The sequence below is a fragment of the Somniosus microcephalus genome, chromosome 32 (assembly GCF_052327205.1).
Source record: "Somniosus microcephalus isolate GS21.2 chromosome 32, FLI_Smic_1.0, whole genome shotgun sequence".
NCBI lineage: Eukaryota > Metazoa > Chordata > Chondrichthyes > Squaliformes > Somniosidae > Somniosus > Somniosus microcephalus.
Genome location: NC_141018.1, coordinates 32,734,406 through 32,752,640, shown reverse-complemented (window position 1 = coordinate 32,752,640; position 18,235 = coordinate 32,734,406). Strand labels below are relative to the sequence as shown.

Here is an 18,235-nt window from a genome sequence, read left to right as displayed (position 1 = left end):
TTCCTCTTGCACACAACGCTGCTTGCCCAGATCAGTTGCTGAAATGATTTATGGTGTGAAGGCAAACATAAAAAGGAGAAAAATATATTTAAGGCATTCTTAAACAACTGCTGATCATTTTTTTGGTTTGATTACGAAGTCATCAATCAGCTTGTAGCACACTGTACATTTTGCCCAAAAGTCAATAAGAAAAATGTTCAATAATATTCTGTGATATTTGACTGCAGTCCGAAATCCAAGAGTCTGTCCATGTAAACTGATAGAGATATAGGCACATTCTTCCTGGTTGCCACTGATCTTATTGGGACTAGTAAACATGCTGCTGTGGCATATCACAATGTCATTATTCAGAAACTTTCCCATTATCTCTGTAGTGATGGCATGACATCACTACTCCATGCATGCAAATGTCACAGCCAGCCTGCGCACGAACAGACTCTTGGGCCTCACACTGCAGTCGAACATCACAAAATGAAAAGTGGAAGAGCAGCTAGTTCAGCCATTCTTCCGAGTCCCAAGCTGCAATGCAAAAGATGCTTTAATTTGCGGTAATTATTTCACATGCAGGCATGACCTAGCACATTGATTAACAACATAGGGAGTGTGAGGGAATAATCATTCCTGGCCAGCATATAAGTAGCTGCTTTTAGTTCAGAAGATGATCCTTTTTCTTAACTCTAGCTTCCAACCGTTTTCTCCTTCAGTCTCAAATGTTCTTTTTTTAAGTCATTGCTCCTTCTGCTCCTTGCATCCTCACTCTTGAAATCAAGACTCAGCACACTATCTCCTACTCTTAACTTATTCTTTCACAGAACCGCTAAGTTGTGCAACTCCTTACCATCCCTGTACAGCTTGGCATCACTTAATACCTTTTGATTTACTTTATCTCCTTTCATACTGTCTTTTACCTTGGTGGTGTCCTGCCCTATGTGCCTTGGCTCTTCACCTAGGTTTGTAAATTATAAAACTTGTGTCGGAATTCTTCAATGAGAGTGTGCTCAATTTTAATCCAGGGCATGGATTCATTCATCTCGAGGCAAGCGTATCCCGTGTCAGCACAGATACCCTGCTTCCCTTCGCGCTTCTCATGAACCTGTCTGAGGTAAATTAAACAACTGATTCCTCCATTTAGAAGTGGACAGCAGAAATTTTCCCACTTCTTTAGAGTTTGTGTGGCAATTATGAAAGGAGATTGTATTTTCTGCCAAACTTTACTGAATGCTACACATCCAATTCCATTCAGAATACACACATGCAATTTTGAACAGTTATAATAAAAATTCCTTTTATATTTCTAATAAATTCTCATTTTTCTCTTAGTTTATCATTGTTTATTGGAAATATCACTATAGTGAGCATAAAAGTTAGTTATCGGCCAGCAATACGTAACTCATTCCAGCATACTTTTTAAAGAGCAAAAATACAATAGGATTACATAAGTAGAGATGTGTTGAAAAGTTGCTCATCTCATATTAAAGACTGGGTTAAGTTGTTCTTCCCTGTGGTCCTTGCAACTTACAGTTTCTTTGGGAAGATTCCTGTAACACCATCAGTGATGAGATCATCCTGCATTTGCTGTGGAAAAACTTTTGGATTTCTGTTGAAACACATTGCGACTATTTACTGAATGTAATGTATCTGACTTTCAGTCTATCGTGGGAACATTCCTATAAGTCAAATTGCTAAAACAACTAAAACAAAACCCGAGGGCAGTGTATGTCATGAACAGATCCATTGATGTTTCCATAAAATTTGCTTTGATAGAAGATTGGCTTTGTGGTCTGATAGAAAATTCTGTCAAAATATATACCTGATTATAACTTTTTAAGTTATCTGGAATATAATATGTGGATCTAATGCTCATATTTAAAATGGCCTCTTTTCCTGATCTCTCCCTGCTGCTTTCTTGGCTTCTTCCCATTCACTTTTCAAGAGAGCTTCTTTGCGCAGTTAATATGTGATTCCAGTAGAACTGTGTGTACTGTTTGTACATGATCTGTGATTTGTCCCTTTGACCATGTGCTCAGGATTGAAGTGATGGGCCTTGTCTCATTTCGTCTTGTCTCAGTTGAATCAACGTATGCAGTCTAGCTGTACTCCGCCAACTTGTGATCATGACCAGGTAATCTGTTTTAGTGATGTTGATTGAGGGATAAATATTGGCCAGAATACCAGGGATAACACCCCCCGCTCTTCTTTGAAATAATGCCATGGGATCTTTTACGTCCACCCGAGAGAGCAGATGGGACCTTGGTTTAACGTCGCATCCGAAAGACGGACGGGAGATTCAGGTCTTTGTAGTGACGATTCAAATCTGTTCAGTTATGCTTGTTTTTTTTAATCAAGAAACTTGCGTGAAGGGCCAAGATAGTGGAGGACACCGCCAAGGTTGAAAATAGGAGATTGGATGATGTAAATTGGGAACTAGTGATTACGTGATGCTAAGCTTGAGCTTTCAAAGCCTGTAGATTGAAGGAGGAAGGGAAGACTGACAGCTTCCTACAGCTATGGGGAAAATAGATAATTTTTTTGTTTTTGAAAAGTTCACAATTTTGTGTGGAGGCCTAAAATGTTACAAACCAAGTGTATTTTTGATGTGCTGTAAAATTCTCCCATAACAACAACAACAACTTGTATTTATATAGCGCCTTTAACGTAGTAAAACGTCCCAAGGCATTTCACAGGAGTGTTATAAGACAAAAAAATGTTGACACCGAGCCACGTAAGGCGAAATTAGGGCAGATGACCAAAAGCTTGGTCAAAGAGGTAGGTTTTAAGGAGTGTCTTAAAGGAGGAAAGAGAGGTGGAGAGGTTTAGGGAGGGAATTCCAGAGCTTAGGGCCTTGGCAGCTGAAGGCGTGGCCACCAATGGTTGAGTGATTAAAATCAGGGATGCTTAGGAGGGCAGAATTAGAGGAGTGCAGATATCTCGGGGTGGTGGTGGGTAGCGAGGGGTAAGACCATGGAGGGATTTGAAAACGATGAGAATTTTAAAATCGAGGTGTTGCTTAACCGGGAGCCTCTGTAGGTCAGCGAGCACAGGAGTGATGGGTGAACGGGGCTTAGGACACGGGCAGCCGAGTTTTGGATGACCTCAAGTTTACATAGGGTAGAATGTGGGAGGCCAGCCAGGAGTGCGTTGGAATAGTCAAGTCTAGAGGTAACAAAGGTATGGATGAGGGCTTAAAGAGTTAACTTTGAACCATTTGTGCAATATGGCAACCTGGTGTCATCTTTAACAAGAGGCACACTCCTTCTACTTCCCAACATATCTGCATATTGGGTGGGCACCATTCACACAATTAGGCAAAGGAACATGTCTGTCATCTCTTGGCTGTTTGGTCAAAACACCAATTGATTAAAGGATCTAGGTCTATGTAAACAATGTTGGCAATCAGGGCACTCACACAAGGTTACTGTTGACAGCAAGAGTTCAGAGTTTAAGATAACACAAATAGAATGATCAATTTTAAACCGTGCAGAACTGACATTATCTGAAAGTTATGAGAATCCGATTTTACCCAACAAATTAAGTTTACTTGTGTACAATATAAAATTCCATTGTTCCAAAGACTATTGGTGTTGCAAAATGTAGAAGTATGTAATGATTAATATACCACATATGATTAAACAATAAAAGAATGGTGATACAAATATTGAAAGCTACCATGTGTGCTTCCATCCAATTTGCTGTCCTTTACTCCTCATGTCTCGTATTGGTGCTGACATCGGCTAGGGCTATGGTTCTGAAGCCACCAGCAGCACTCCAGTACCTCATCTGTGTGGCTATGCTTCATGTATGAGGCTAGGCAGCGAGTGTTAGTATTCATCTATGGAGGGTATCAGTCAGCTGAACTTGATCCTGTCCGTAGCCAGTGTCCACATTGGTGTATTGCAGCTGTGGTCATTGAACACCAATTAGGAGTGTGGCCTTGGCTAATTTTTCTCATTCTGCCATGCTCCCCCACCATCCCATCCCACCCGCCCCCCAGATCAGCAGCATTGAAATCAAGTTGTCAAGCCCTTCAATTACTTTTTCCTTTTTGTATAGTTAGAAACTGAAGAAGCCTAATTATGAGAGTCACACTATCAATTTGAAAGCACTTAACTTTCTTCAGTGAGGTTAGATATCTGTAAAGCATGTTTTTGATGCATATTGCTCTTAAATCTGTTTTCTTTCCAATTACATCACTAGAAATCAGGGAAAGGTTTTTTTAAATTGAAAAACCTAGTTAAAGGGTCAAGTGTCATTGTGCATAACACCAGCAAGGTTGGGAAAAGACAAGATCTTTCAAGTAGTGATGAGGTGATGCCAAGACTGCATTATAAAAGTCTGCAGATTATGGAAGAAAAGGAGGACTTAAATTGTTGTCAGTACCAAATTGTATTAAAGATAGAATTACACTAAGTAAGCAGTATCTTTATTGATCTCTGTTGTAAAATAAAATTTAAATATCTTAAATTATTGAGTTGTTTCTTCCCACTTTCACTTTTGTCTGTACCAGAGCTGGAAATTGACAAACGTCATTATTGTTCACTGGACTTACTTAGTATATTGGTAAGAAAGAAAGAATCTGCGTGCACATATGTCCTCAAGATGCCCCAAGACATTTCACATCTAATGAATTACTTTTGAGGTGCAATGAGATGAATGACTAGTTAATCTGTTTCAGTGGTGTTGGTTATCCTCGCCAACATATGTCTCTCTCAATGAGTACTTGCTGCTCTTTCAGTAGTGGCATGGGGTGGTTTTATGCCCATCCCAACCAGCCAGTTGGGTCTTAACGCCTCATCTGAAAAATGATTCCTCTGACAATGCAGAACTCCCTCAGTTGCTACATTGAAGTGTTAGCCGAGATTATGTGCTCAAATCCTGATGGTGGGTCTTGAATTTCTGACTGAAAAGATGAGCGTGCAGCAACCAACTGAGCAAAGCTGACACTGTACCAGTATACTAAAAGAAATGCCACACTTGTTCCAATATGCTTGAACGTTGTGTCACTTGCTTCTTATATGATGCTCTTAGTTCAGCATCTCCAATTTCTCCCACTGCCAGTGGCAGGCTTCTAACTTTCAGAACTTCATCCTTGTGTTATACAGCTCAAAATGCTCTCTCCATGCAGAACTTAAGTTTTGGTGGGCAAAATCTGTAATTGCCTTGTTGGTTTTTGTTTTTTTACAGATTAATCAGGCATAGTATGACAGGACAGTTTCATATATTTCACCATTTCGCTTTACTAACCTATTGACAAAACTGTGCTCCTCTACAACAAAAACTACTTTTTTAATAGCGTGGATTTTTTTTTTTTTTTAAGTGACTCGCTCTATAGAGCGAGCGTGTTGGTTTCAAATTTCATCTACTGTCCACTGGACCAAATGCAGTCACTGGTAAATTGTCGTGCCTAGGTTTAGCTTGGACATTTTTTTTTAAATGGAAGATTGCTCACTTCCCAAATAATAATCGGAGTAGTAATGTGTTGGTTATGATAAAAATCTTGTAACTAACTCCCTAATGACATAGTGGATAAAGCTACCCAGAGTTGTAGCACTAAGCTATTGACTCATAGGTTCCAAGTGTCATTCCTGCTCTGTGCTAACTCAGTCCTTCATTCTGCCAGCGCAATTCACACCCCATCTAGAGCCATCCTTTGTTTCTTAACCTGTCCCATTATCACCTCCTCTTGCCTTGAATATCTCTTAATGTCTCTCAATGTCTCCTTATCTCTCCTACTTTCTATCCTATCACTGACCTTTCTTTTTGTTCTTTCATCCCTCTCCCCCTTTTCCCGGCCCCTAAACCCGCTTTCCATTTCCTGCTTTTTTCCAGTTCTGATGAAAGGTCTTCGACCTGAAACGTTGACTCTGTTTCTCTCTCCATGGATGCTGCCCTGGCCTGCCGAGTTTTGCCAGCGTTTTCTGTTGTAATTTCAGTCGGGGGAATGATTGAGGGTGATTTATTTGGCTGGGGAGGGCAAAAACTAGCCAGGGTCCCACTACTGACCTGTATCCAGTGATCCCAGAACATGCACGTGTGTAGGCATTGGGTGAAAAGAGGATCAAGCTGGGCTGTGATGCCCTCTCCACCAGAATCCTCCCTGTCTTAGTTCACACATAAAGTAAGACCACTTGGACAGATTACTGTAGAGCTGTAGGTGCTGTGGAACTATACCGTGGAAACATTCCAGCCTCGTGATGCAGACCTGGATTTAGCAACTCGTCGTGGTAGATTATGATAAGTAATGTTTTCAGAACCAGAGGGAAGAAAATACTGCAAAAAAAATCTTGTGAATTAAGCACAAAGTAGAACTGTTCTTTTGTCTAGTTACACTGGAGTGAATTAAACCTTTTCCTTGTTTTTGGGTTAAATATCATAATCTATCACTGAGTTGTTAAATCCAGTTCTGCATCACGAGGCTGGAATGTTTCAAGCTTCTATATCTAATAGGAAAAAGTGACTCCTTTAATGTAAGAAAAGCACAAAAAGGACATTTTTTTGATTTATTGAGATTATGAAATTGATTCATGCTCAATTTTTAAACAGGGGAAAATGTGATTTTTCCACATGAAACTTGGATTAGACTGTATGGATTTCAGGAACACAGACTATTTTTCTGGCAGTTTTATATATTTGTCACCCTTCTTCATAAGTCAGACTTACTCCCCTTAATCCCCATCATATTTATTTTGGAACCTGTTTGCTCTTTCTACATTCTATCTTTAAGATTCATGTTTGTCTTGGAGGAATCGAGTGCTGCAGTGTTGTTAGAGTTCTGTCCTTTCATGTGATACCAGATAATCTGTCGGGTTATCGATTAATGCCACCTCGGTCGTGCAGTGCTACTTCTGGAACATGGGTGCACCAACTGCAGACATTCGTGCAAATATGTGCTGTGTTACTCAACCCGTGCACACTTGTACTGCTTTGAGTTTTGGAGGCTGCAAATTCAGTATAACCTGACCTAATATACATTGACGTAAGAAAACTACTAGACACCTGGTCTAAGCGTTAAACAAAGCTTTAATCAACTGTTTTACAACATGGCGGTCTAGTTGTGTCCTTCACTAGTTCCTGTTAAGAATGTCCTGCGCAAGATGGGCCTGTGCCCGAGTATTAATACTCTCCCTGGACAGCACCACCCGTAGGCCGCTCAGTATTATTTCATAAGTCTTTCTTTCATGAATGACTGATTCATGTCATACATTATTACCTAACACAACAACATCTACCAACCCAAGAGGACTGTAGGTTCTTATAAATGGCAGCTCCTACGTATCATGATGCTGATGATTTAGAGCATTGTGCCCGTGATATTACTGCACTACAAGAGCATCACCATGGGTGGATCTCTGTGAAGTCACACAGCTGAGGCTATTTTGGATTTTGAAGGCATTGTTTGGGACTGAGTAAAGGGAAAGGATGGGAGCTGTACTCTGACTCTTGATGCTGTACTTGCCTTGGAAGTCATTGGTACTGGGTGCCAAGAGTAGAAAAGTGCTCCATTAGTGTTGAGCACAACAACTCAGGAGAAAAATACATAAAATTAAAAAGCAGCAAGTCAGAGTTTGAATTTGAGTGATGCATGTCTATGAGATTGAAACTTGGGTCTTTTGGTTAGGAAGCACATGGTCTGCAGTTTGATCTTTTGGGATCAACTCTGATTGAACAGCTACAGTTAGATTGCTGCAGTGTGACTGGCTCATGTATTGTTTATTAGATTAATCTCCTTCAGCCCCACAACCCTCCGAGATATCCGCACTCCTCCAATTCTGGCCGCTTGAGCATCCCCGATTTTAATCGCTCCACCATTGGTGGCCGTGCCTTCAGCTGCCGAGGCCCTAAGCTCTGGAATTCCCTTCCTAAACCTCTCTGCCTCTTTACCCCTCTCCTCCTTTAAGACGTTCCTTAAAGCTTACATCTTTGACCAAGCTTTTAGTCATCTGCCCTAATATCTCCTTATGTGGCTCAGTGTCAAATTTTGTTTTCTAACACTCCTGTGAAGCACCTTTGGACATTTTACTATGTTAAGGGTGTTGTAGATTAAATTGTAGGGTGTACATTGCACTTTTCATTCGTTGCAATAGTTTTTGTTGCTGTATATTTGTCTTATCTAGTAACAGTAATATACAAGTACTAAAGAGTTACAGTTCAGAACAAACATCCTCCAGATATGTGGTACTCATGTATTTATTTTAGATCATTATCATAACCTGTTGCAAAATGTTTACTTGTTTTCCCCTCAGCAATCTATGGCAGCAGTTCTTGCCAAAGGAGAGGAGCTGGCGAATCGTCTGGAAAAGGAAAATGAAGAAGCCATCGCTAATGCCATCGCTGAGGAAGAACAATTAACAAGAGAAATACAGGCAGAGGAAAACAATGACATAAACCTAGAGACTGACACTGACAGCGAGTTCTCGGTGAGTACGGCCTGGGTGCCTCCCCAAGGAACTATTGCAGTTCCATCGCTCTTGGTTGTAATTTTTCCCCCCCTCCAATATACAGGTAGACTATCCTTTATCCGCACTTCTGAAAACCGAAAGTTTTTTTGTAGAGTGTAAGTCGTGCGCACGACATAAACCCGAGTGGCGCCAAACATGACCCGACGCGGCCGATGCTTTTCTGACCTGATTTGCGGGCCAGCTTAGCATAGGAGTCAGCCGATATCGGGCTTTCCCACAACTGGCGGTGGCAGTCGAGCCCCAGACCCCCGCTAATTCAGATATGGAGCAGGGGGAGCTGTAAACAGACTGAGCGGCAGCACAGAGAAGCAGGAAGGGGAATGAGACACGGAACAGTCGCAAGAGGTAGCCTGAACTTTTAAAATTTATATTAAATACAAATACTAATTACCAAATTAATTTAATGTTCAGAGTTTCCCAGTCTGAAATAATACCTTCTGAAATCCGAAAATTTCCGAAAACCGAAGCACAGCTGGTCCCAAGGTTTTCGGATAAGGGATAGTCAACCTGTATTAATACGTGCGCAATTTTTAGGTTTTCGTTTAACTCACTTTTCTTTTCCCTGAAGATGCTAAGGTACAGTTCCGCTTATGTTGGTAACCCTCCAGTACCTCACCTAAGTGTATCTTCTTACTATATAACCTAGACAGTGCGTGTCTGTAGGCTGTTTGACTGTGCATTATATCACGGTCACGCCTGACATCTCCAAATGGGCATTTTTCATCAGGCATTGCTGAATAGTGATCAGGAACAAGAACGTTGGCAGAGACCAATTGTAATGACCCTAGTGCTAGCCCAGTTGAGATTAGCTATCTCAACAAAGACCAGGAATCAAACCTGCAGCTTTCCCGACCTTGTGTGGCTTCGTTTCACACCAAGTGATACATTTACCCACAGGGGAGCACTTTGTAATATTGCCACTGTGATTTTTGGCTCAATATAAGGCTAATACTGTTCAGTGTAATATTTTCAAATACAGTCAAATCTCTTATCTGCATGCCAATTATCTGCCCTTTAGGCACTTTGGGCTAGATTTTCAGTTGCTTGCGCCAGCAGTTAGCGCCTTAAGAGAAGTGATTTTCGGGCGCTATGCGTGTAGCGCCTGGGCGCAGCGCAGTTTGCGCCCCGCCCCAAATTAAGTTGCCCGTTAGCGCCGGCGCAAAGTTTAGCGGCCGCCCGGATGCGCGCGCAGAAAATGACGTCACATCCTCGTGCAACGCCCTTTGGCCGCCCCGAATCCAAACTTCAGTCGGACCGCCCCATTGTGCGGCTGGCGTCCAGAGCGTTTGTAAAATGGAACGCAACACACCCTGGGGAGCGCAAATTAAAGGGCACTCGTACAAAAGGCACTCTGCATGTGTTGTGTGGAAGTAAGCAGTGTGTTGTTGTGAACGGTCTATTTATGTTTCCGGGCACCAATCACTCCTCCTCCTCCTCCTTCCGTTTCCCCCCAGACTTTGCATTTGAAAAAAATACATGCACCCTTCCCCTTTAAGTGCTCACTGGCACCAGAGTGTCTGCCGTGCGCTGCGCCCGAGCTCGGGTGTTGCGCTCTCCACCGCCGGCTTAGCGCCTAAAGATACTAGTGGAACGCCTCTTTTAGCGCTCCACCAACCTCTTAGGGCGAAGCCACTGAATTTCCGGCAACGGGGCGCTACTTTGGGGCGGGCGATAACTTCGGGCGGGCGCTAAGCTTAGCGCCCCAAAACTGTCTATACTGAAAATCTAGCCCATTGAGAAGTCCCAAGAACATAATAAGTCGATATATGAATGCAAGTTCTCCTCTTTCTTCCTGAATTTTTGTGGTGAAAAAGTCTTGCATGATACATTGCCTCATTGCACAGTCTGCTAAGTTTGTATTTTATTCCTTTTTTTGTTGAATAAAACTACATAATGTTTCTTTTGTTATTGGTGTTATACTTATCTTCATTCCCATGTCTAGCGTATTGCTGTACCAGATGTGTAAAACCATATTTTGTGAGCTGTTGATTATCTTGCCAACTTACAATATCCATCTTGGGGGTTTCCTCCGTTCTGGCAGATGATGGAGCTTTCAGCGCAGTGCACTGAAAGGGGGGTTACACTGTCGGCTTTGTGAGTGTTGCCAAGGGATTGTACTCCTAGTGAATTAATTAATTTTGAATTTCATAGTGTACAGGGCCTCAGAGTACTGGTGAGTTGGTGTGGGAGTACAGAGATTAAATAAATATCCATGGAAAGGATCCGAACAATTTAAATGAGGAAAATGGGGAGAAAAAGAGATTCCAAACAAATGGATCTTAAAAAAAAAAAAGGCCTGATAAGTCAAAAGTTCACTCAGAATAGCAGGTAAAAAGATGGTATAACAGTGAAGGAATTAAACGTAACAGTGGTTGAACTTTAACCCAGTGGCACAAAAATCAATTTTTTAAATAGTGGGAAAAGTGGAAGACAAATTAAGAACTTAAAAATGAAAATACCTTCAAGATGAATGTAATAGAGGAATCTTGCAATAAACAGGTCATTAGTCGTCAATGGCTGTCGGCATTCTGGTAGACTTGAGTGAATTATAAGCTGCTAATTGGGGGAATGGATAAGGTGGTTTCCAAAGACCTACTGGGGCATTAGAAGAGTATTGTTCACCCGATTCCCACAAAGAATAATGGAGGCGTGGGTTACGTAATTGACATTGACTAATCATTTGGTAGTGGAGGGGCCCAAACTCAACAGTTTTTAATAATTTTGGTAAATATTTTGTGACACTTGGGGGAGTACTGCACCAAAACTAATTGTCTTGGACTTTCCCCTGCCTATTCTGGTTATTTGTTTGAGATTGCAGTTAGAGGTCATTGTTTTGGTATAAACAGCCTCAATCTCTGGAATTGAGACTTTTCTGATATAAAGAGAAAAACAAGCCCAATTTACCTCATGAACTTTACAGTCAGCAGGACTGACGATGTTAATATTAGTGACATGAATCAGTCATTCATGAAAGAAAGACATGAAATAATACTGAGCGGCCTGCGGGTGGCGCTGTCCAGGGAGAGTATAAATACTCGGGCACTGGCCCAGCTTGCGCAGGACATTCTTAACAGGAACTAGTGAAGGACACAACTAGACCTCCATGTTGTAAAACAGTTGATTAAAGCTTTATTTAATGCTTAGACCAAGTGCCTAGTAGTTTTCTTACGTCAATTAGTATTGAGTTTTTCTTTAATGAAACTAATACTTACGCCTCACAAAAATAGCTGCAACCCCTCTCTACTTTCTTCTGGTCAAAGAAATTAACAATTTCAAGAACCTTCCTCCCATAGCCAGTGGCTAAATGGGGGATTGTTTTTAAGATGCGTGGTTCACAAGAAACTTAAAGGATTTAATAAGCATCTTCTGAAGATGAGCACACTGCTGCTCAGGTACTTTTGTGGGACAGAACCGCTTGCTCCTTGCGTTGTTTGCTCAGCACTCTTTTTAGGAGGGACATATCTTCTTGCTGTGTCCCTCTCTCTGTGCTGGCAGGTTGCAGGTCATTTTGTAGTAAAATCGTCCCGCTTTTGGACTGCATTTGTCATGTAGAACATTGAGTTCAGTGTATCAAAGCGATGTTCTTTTGTTGTATAGGTCGGCATGAGCAGCGGGAGCTTGACTCTTTATGGTCTTTCCTCACAATCCCAAAACCTGGACTGGAATGATGTTCTGGCAGAATATGAAGGTATGTGCATTGTAACTAATATGGCCTGTAATGAGGATTCTGTACTTTGACTGAAACTGAGACTGCACTTGTTCAGTGTATACTGTTTTGTTGCCACCTGGACTGTTCACAAATAAATGCTGGAGGGTGTGACTGTCCGCTTGTTCTCCCAAGACCTGGACTGTAGTGTAAAAGCTTTTTAATCCCAATCTTGATGGCCAGCGAGACTCCGTATTCCTCATTCAATGAGTTTTTTTTGGTATTGGATTGTTTGATGGATGGTATTTGCACAGTCTAATGTTTCAATGAATTTACTCCATCCCTGCCTAAAAACTGCCCACCTGGCCACAGTCTTGGGCTTATTCTCATGTGAGTAGACTGTGCCGGTTGAGGACGGATTGCTATAAATGGCATCTTTCTCCTGAAGTCCGACTCTTTTAAGAGCAGATAAGTAAAAAAAACAAGATCGGCCTTGCTGCTACGCTCATTTTATTTAAAAATGTTCTCCCCTGGGCATAACTAGAGTTACATCCTTCGGGCCAGTTTCAACCTTGGTACAAAGATGTAAGTTTCTGATGAGAATTATTCTTTGTGACCGTGTGCCAGGATTCGGATCACGTTATACTTTGGAAAGAGGGCAACCGTAGTGAGTTACCCTTGATTAATGTGCAAATTCTCAAGTCGTGTTCTCATTGGATTTTGGCTTAACAGACTAGGAGATTCTTCTCCTTGGTTGAAGTGGATCTCCTTTATGAAATGCAATATAATACACAACGTTAACTAAAACCAGAAAATACACAGCAGGCCCGGTCAGCACGTGAAAAGAAAAGACAGGTTAACGTTTCAAGTGGCAGCCTTCATTAGAACTTCATCAGAGATAAATTCACAACAGGTTAATTGTCTGCATTAGGATTTAATTTCTCTTCATTCCTATCGTTTTATTCTCTGCAGCACGCGAACCTTGGCGTCAGAGCACCTCATGGGGAGATATTGTGGAGGAAGAGCCAGCACGGCCACCTGGACACGCCATCCAGATTCACGAAAAGCTTTCTTCACCGTCACGAAAAATGTGATTAAAAACACTAATTAAACCAGTTGCTCACTGCAGCGCAGAATTCTCGATGAGCTATCATTTTGCATTGCGTGTAGTTGTCTGCAGAGTAAACCAATGCGCGGGATTTTAAGCCGGAATGTTTATTGTATGTAAAAGCATTTGGTCTCTACGGTAATTTTAAAATTGCCTTTCACATTTCCTGCTGACAGGACAATTGCAGAATCAAAAAAGAAACACGAGGAAAAGCAGCTAAAAGCCCAGCAACTCCGTGAAAAACTACGAGAGGAGCAAACGCTGAAACTGCAGAAATTGTTGGAGCGGGTAAGTAGGACAACATCTGTTCAGACCAGCGAGAGTTGAAAACATTCAGCTGGGGGAAGTGGATGGCACGGTCAAATAGACACTAACCTCTTGCCAATAGGGTGAGGGGTGAATGCAGCCCAGAGCGATGAGCTGAATGTTTCCTCTGTCTACTGGCGGCAGGGGTCTTGTATGTCGCGTTTGGGCAGTCTCAGTTTTCATTGGGCGCAAAGAACAAAAAACTACTGCTAATTAGCTCTAATTCGGCAGTTCTAGTTAGAAAAGCCACATGATGACTGGCATGTAAAGTAGAATAATGTTACACTGATGGTGTAGGAATGATCTTCTGGGATTGAGATTGAGGCATATTGTTAGGGCAGAGTGCCATGAACTTTCTGCAGCTGCCAGTAATATGCCTGACCCGGGAGTGCTTAATGCTGTCAGTAGGTGAGCGTGTCCCATGGACATCCTTCAGCATCATGAGCAAAGCTGGCTGAAGTTCTAAAAGCATTTTGCTAGCAACATGTCTCTGTTAGGTTACACGTTACAGGAAACTGAATTTCAACTTGCTAATTGTTATAACAAATAAAAAGCCTAACTGAACCTGTTCATTCAATCCTAGAAATAAACTCTCCTTTGCATTTTTGCTGCTGGAGCTCGTGCCTTACAGCTGATCCATGCTCATCACATTTACACTAACTGTAGCATTGTTGCAAAATAGTCTTGCTTGGTACCAATGCTAAAGATGTAGCGTAGACCCAGAGTTAGGGCTTGACTGGTCTGAAGCAAAGCGGAGTGCTGCTTTAGTTTTTACTACTGGTAATTATGCAAGTGAAAAACCGGTGTTGGACATGTAGAATTGCCTGACTTGTATCCTGAATGTCTTTAGGAGAAGGAAGTGCGGAAATGGAAGGAAGAGCTGCTGGAGCAGAGGAGGAGGATGATGGAGGAAAAGCTGCTCCATGCAGAGCTTAAACGGGAGCTGCAGCTGCAAGCAATAGTGAAAAAGGCACAGGAGGAAGAAGCCAAGGTCTGGTACCATTCTGGATGTGCTAACTAGGAAGGTCTTGACTCTAAACAGTGGTCATGGAACAACTGTTTAAGCTGGGGGGAGGGCTAGATGCTGAAATTTTGATGTTGTTTGGACAGAAATCCAGAATGTTAATGATCATTCTTCTGGTGTTGATCCTGAATTATCCTAGTGGCTCTGGGGGCCATGAACAGCGGTCTTTTTGTCTTGCACCATCATCCCTTTTGTCATTTAATATCTCCTGCCTTCCACCCCATCAAAGACCTTCCCTTTTGTTCTTTCCTCCCCTTCGCCCTTTCCCTGCCTCTGTTTCAATCAGGATAGCCTAACATTAAGTAGCGTCACTGAGGGAAAACAGCAGCAGTACACAAGATTCCCAAGCCAGAAACTTCAACTGATTCAGTTAACTAACACAAATACATACATTTCAAACTAACACAGATACAAACTGTCATTTTAATTCACCGTTCCATTCCCATTCAGACCTCACCGTCCTCGGCCTCTTGCATTGTTCCATGGAAGCTCACCGTAAACTCGAGGAACAGCACCTCATCTTCCGATTAGGCACTCTAACAGCCTTCCGGACTCCATATCGAGTTCAACAACTTCAGATCATAACCTCGGCTCCTATCATATTTTTATATTTTTTATCCACACTTTTGGTTTGTGACACTTCCTTTTTTTTCTCTCCCACATGGCAGCTGTCTCTCACTCTGCCAGCGCATTTCACACTTCATCTAGAGCCATTGTTTGTTTCTTTACCTGTCCTATTACCATCGCGTCTCACCTTGAATATCTCTTAATGTCTCTTCTTTCATCCCCTCCCCCATTTCCTAGCCCCCAAACTGCCTTTTGTTTCATTTCCTGCCTTTTCTCTCAGTTCTGTAAAAGGGTTTCGACCCGAAACGTTGTCTCTATTTCTCTCTCCACGGATGTTGTCTGGCCTGCTGAGTTTTTCCAGCATTTTCTGTTATTACAAATACAAACATATTGCTACTGCAACCACATAGGGGTATTGCTACCACCACACTGGCACAGGAACGATGGGCCGAATGGCTTCCTGCGCTGTATCATTCTATGATTCTATGAGCATAGCCATTGGATGCAGCTGAAGACAACAATAAGAAAATACAAATGTCTGCCAAAATGAATCCTGATGATTTGCTGGGAGCCACAATAGAAATGGTAGCTGTAGCAAATCCTCGCTAGTACTTGAATTAATATCAGAGTGGTTACAGGGCTGATGTTGCTGAAGAGGTAGGTTTTGACCCAACCCTGATAACTGTCCTTGTTCAAGTGATCCAATACATAATCTAGCCCCAAGATTTTTAGTTAAATTAAAAAGTTGCTCGTCAGCAATTAGCCCTATATATTACTATATAAGGGACAACACAGGATAGATTTTTTTTTTTAAATCCACTCTGCTTTCCACAGCCTAACAGTTCAGATTGCGGAGTGTAACATATAAAATGAGGGCTGTCTGGACAACTCTGGAAAAAGGTCATCAGTCTGTTTGCAAACACATTATCAATTCTGAGATACCCTTGTCATCCAGTGAAGGGTTTAATTTTTGCATTTTTGATCTAGAATTAATAAGGGATTACGAACTCGGCACAATGTATATTGTTTCAGCATACACTTGGGCAGAAGGGAAATATCAGTCGCGTTTGCATGATGTCAGTGTCTGTCAACAGGTCCGAAAGAGACCACTGTTTTAATTTGGAAGTGTAAGCTTTAGATTTGTCACACATATCTCGGCAGTACCCTAACAAAGATTGTTTACATATAGGATAACCCCCATGGCTGCATTAGTCAGTATATTGCATTGCAGGCTTTGGATAACACGATAAACCGCGAGAACAAAGCTCATGCGATTTATCATTGCCATCCAAATCCTGAGGTGTGTTAGATCTCTGTCAGAACTTGAATAAAAATTGAAGAAGAATTATAAAATTTAAAATAGGGAAAATAACCTTGACACATAATCAGATATGTCAACTACTTTTATTAAATTTTCCCTCTTATTCCTCTTTTCTTCCCTCTTCTCCTGAAAGCTCTGACTCTTTTTAAGGTATTGTTCCATGGGCATCAACAGCCTTCTGGTACCTCACCCAAATGGCCCTCCTTCATGTATGAACCCAGGCAGTGAGGACCAGTAGGTTATTTGACCTTAGTAGGTACCACATTCGAGCCCAATCATGTCCTTACCTCACGTCCGTGTCCCAGCAGGAGGTCATTGGCCAGTGATCAAGACTGGGATCCCTTCATGATTTTTAGCCTAAGGCTATGAGAATTACAGTCATTTGCTGGCCAGCTGAGATCAGCTAACGACACAAATAGGGAAGTGAGCCTGCGATCTACTGGTCCCTTTAAACGCAGGCCCTTTGGGAACTAAATACAGGAAACTTTTTTTTAATCCGGCACCGGCGTGTTGCCGGTTTACCAAAAATTTCACATGACGGAGAGGGTTATCTACCGAGGCTATTTTTAACAAAGAAAAATAAAAAAAATCAGGAAATGTGCAGTATACAGTAATTGGGTACTCACCTACAGAATGTTGTGTTAAATGGATGGTGGATAATGCTTGATTAAGTACAGTACTGCCAATGACTACCAGCAGCGTGGGAGACACACAGTACCCCTGTAAAATGGCGGATCAGAAGAGACTACCGGCAGCGCGGGAGAGTCAGACTCCTGTTATTGAGGTGTTCTGACTCCCGACAGCACCAAGAAGCCGAGTAGTGGCAGTTTGGAGAACTACCCTCACTGACTCACTCGGCCACCGCGGGAGACTCGGACTCGGCAACATTGCCAGTTATTGAGGTGTTGTTTTCGGAGCGAGAATTTTGCCGGTTAATAGAGAATTCCGGATATTTAGGTGCCGCTTAAACGAGAGTTTCCTGTAAATAGCCTGCCTTTGACCAATGAACAGTCTGGTTTACAAATGCCGCTCGTCGTATCGTAATGGAAGTGGTAACCTGTTTCTTTTTTCTGTCCCTTCAGGTTAACGAAATTGCTTTCATCAACACATTAGAAGCTCAAAACAAGCGTCACGATGTTCTTGCAAAACTGAAAGAGTACGAGCAGCGGCTGAATGAATTGCAAGAAGAACGACATCGTCGGCAGGAGGAGAAGCAAGCCCGGGATGAGGCTGTGCAGGTTAGAAACACGCCGAGAAAGAAAAAGTACATCGGGTCTGCTTCAAAGACATGGCCAGCCAAGGGACAGTGCATTTTAAACACAAGACAATGCTTTGTCTTACTTAGTCATTTTCCAACATTCTTTCAGGAGTAGGTACACTCTGAATAAACACCCTGTCTAACACCTTCCTAAAGTGTTTCTGTGTTTACTATGCGTATAAATTGAAATAAACATTGGCAATAATTTAATAGCTTAAGCTGCATTTACTCTACAACTGTAATGCCTGTGAATCGTTTTCCCTTTGCACTTACTCCAATTTGCTCTGGAGTCAGGTTGGTTCCTGATTTCTGCTTTACTTGAGTGTCAGTGTTAAGCAAAACCACGTGGTACACTCTACAGCTGCCTAAGAGCAAATCGATAACTAAAAAAGGAATAAAAAGGAAGTAGATTTGCCATGAAATGCGACAGCGTCCTATCATAGTACAGTAAGCATGATGCCATCTCAATGCATTGGTACAAATCATTGGTTCTGCAATCGTTGACATGACTGTGTATTCAGGGGCCATTTTAATAGTTGAGTTCTGTCT

At 42.0% G+C, this 18,235-nt stretch overlaps 1 protein-coding gene across 4 annotated transcripts in view; it reads left to right on the top strand.

Annotated features, from left to right (window-relative positions):
- The window catches only part of scaper (S-phase cyclin A-associated protein in the ER), a 339,292-nt gene that overhangs the window by 102,592 nt on the left and 218,465 nt on the right, over positions 1-18,235 (top strand). For all 4 annotated transcript variants that reach the window (XM_085972324.1, XM_085972323.1, XM_085972325.1 and 1 more), the window contains 6 exons: positions 8,241-8,414; positions 12,054-12,144; positions 13,075-13,192; positions 13,387-13,498; positions 14,367-14,507; positions 17,511-17,666. In XM_085972324.1, coding sequence (XP_085828450.1) covers positions 8,241-8,414; positions 12,054-12,144; positions 13,075-13,192; positions 13,387-13,498; positions 14,367-14,507; positions 17,511-17,666 — 792 coding nt within the window. The remainder of the gene's footprint in view (positions 1-8,240; positions 8,415-12,053; positions 12,145-13,074; positions 13,193-13,386; positions 13,499-14,366; positions 14,508-17,510; positions 17,667-18,235) is intronic.